Source organism: Octopus bimaculoides, chromosome 13 (genome assembly GCF_001194135.2).
Source record: "Octopus bimaculoides isolate UCB-OBI-ISO-001 chromosome 13, ASM119413v2, whole genome shotgun sequence".
Lineage (NCBI taxonomy): Eukaryota > Metazoa > Mollusca > Cephalopoda > Octopoda > Octopodidae > Octopus > Octopus bimaculoides.
Genome location: NC_068993.1, coordinates 42,517,740 through 42,519,561, shown reverse-complemented (window position 1 = coordinate 42,519,561; position 1,822 = coordinate 42,517,740). Strand labels below are relative to the sequence as shown.

Genomic DNA, 1,822 nt, shown 5'->3' with positions numbered 1-1,822 from the left:
AGGTACATATATATATATAATTATGTGTATTTCTTCTATCTTAATGAATAAAAATTCTTCTGATAGAATAAATGGGTTAATAGAAACCAATGTAGCAAAGAACACAAAATAACTGTGGTTTAGTTCCTGTTTTTAAGGCAGGAACTCCTTGAAATTTTGGGTATTTGAGTATATTTAAGAATTTAAGGAATGGAGAAAACGCATGTTATAATTGCATACTTTATTCCTACATATGTTTCAAAGGATTACAACCTGTGTGATCCATAGGGATCTTTGATATATATATATATATATATTGCTGTATTTTGTGATGGCCATTTTATTTTATTTAAAAAGATGCATTCGATGCATGCAAGATGCATTCGACTGGTATGTCTAGAAGATGGAGTAACCAAGTAGACGTGCCTCTGTTAGAAGGAACCTTACCTTGAGACCTTCAAAGGTCAGAGCTGAAAGGCAGGTACTGTTCAAATTTAATTTTCGTAAATTCTTCAAAGCTGCAGAAAGAAAACAGGGAAACAGGGGGTGAATTAAGTATATAGGGGAACAAATGATGGGATATGGTAAACATGAAGGTAGATCATTAATTAAAATCATCATCATCATCATCACCATCGTTTAACGTCCGCCTTCCATGCTAGCATGGGTTGGACGATTTGACTGAGGACTGGTGAAACCAGATAGCTACACCAGGCTCCAATCTGATTTGGCAGAGTTTCTCCAGCTGGATGCCCTTCCTAACGCCAACCACTCCGAGAGTGTACTGGGTGCTTTTTTACGTGCCACCAGCACGAAGGCTAGTCAGGTGGTACTGGCAACGGCCACGCTCAAAATGGTGTATTTTATGTGCCACCTGCACAAGAGCCAGTCCAGCGGCATTACATGCCACCTGCACAGGAACCATAATAATAATAATAATAATCATCATCATCATGGTTTAACGTCCGCTTTCCATGCTAGCATGGGTTGGACGACTTGACTGAGGACTGGTGAAACCGGATGGCAACACCAGGCTCCAATCTAAATTTGGCAGAGTTTCTACAGCCGGATGCCCTTCCTAACGCCAACCACTCAGAGAGTGTAGTAATAATAATAATAATAATAATAATAATAATAATAATAATAATAATCCTTTCTATTGTAGGCACAAGGCCTGAAATTTGTGGGGAGGAGACTAGTCAATTACATCAACCCCAGTGTCTCACTGGTATTTAATTTATTGACCCTGAATGAATGAAAGGTGAAGTCAACCTTAGTGGAATTTGAACTCAGAATGTAAAGACAGACGAAATGTTGCTAAGTATTTTATTCAGAATAAAAAATTTAAAAAACAAAAAAAGAAACAAAAATCCAACCCACCCCTACCCACACTGTTTAAATACTCACCAGCCAGACAGATGAGTCCTTTATCTGTAACTGGGGTCTCACACAGGTTGAGGACTTGAAGACGGACCAGGTGCTCAGATATCAACTGAAGTCCTGCATCACCAAACTGAAACATTTAAAAACAAAAAGCAATGGTTAGAATTAAGGTTGAAGATTATAGAGGTGGTGGTGAGGTTACAATGTTGGTGAAGACAATGGTGATGATGGTGGTGGTGGTGGTGGTGGTGGTGGTGGGGAGGTGCGATGGTTGTGATGACAATGATGATGATGATGAAGACGATTGATAATGGTGATGGTGAGTTGTGATGACAATGATGATGATGGTGGTGGTGGTGGTGGTGGGGAGGTGTGATGGTGGTGACAACAATGATGATGATGACAATTGATAAGTTACGGGGACGTAAACACACCACCATCGGTTGTCAAGCGATATTGG

The 1,822-nt window shown here is 39.7% G+C and overlaps 1 protein-coding gene across 1 annotated transcript in view; it reads right to left on the bottom strand.

The window, feature by feature from the left end:
• LOC106867235 (C-Maf-inducing protein-like) overlaps window positions 1-1,520 on the bottom strand; it is a 3,912-nt gene extending 2,392 nt beyond the window's left edge. The window contains exons 1-2 of the mRNA XM_052972442.1: window positions 1,387-1,520; window positions 427-497 (exon numbers count right to left, since the gene is read on the bottom strand). Coding sequence (XP_052828402.1) covers window positions 427-497; window positions 1,387-1,501 — 186 coding nt within the window. The 5' untranslated portion in view covers window positions 1,502-1,520. The remainder of the gene's footprint in view (window positions 1-426; window positions 498-1,386) is intronic.
• Window positions 1,521-1,822: the final 302 nt, after the last annotated feature.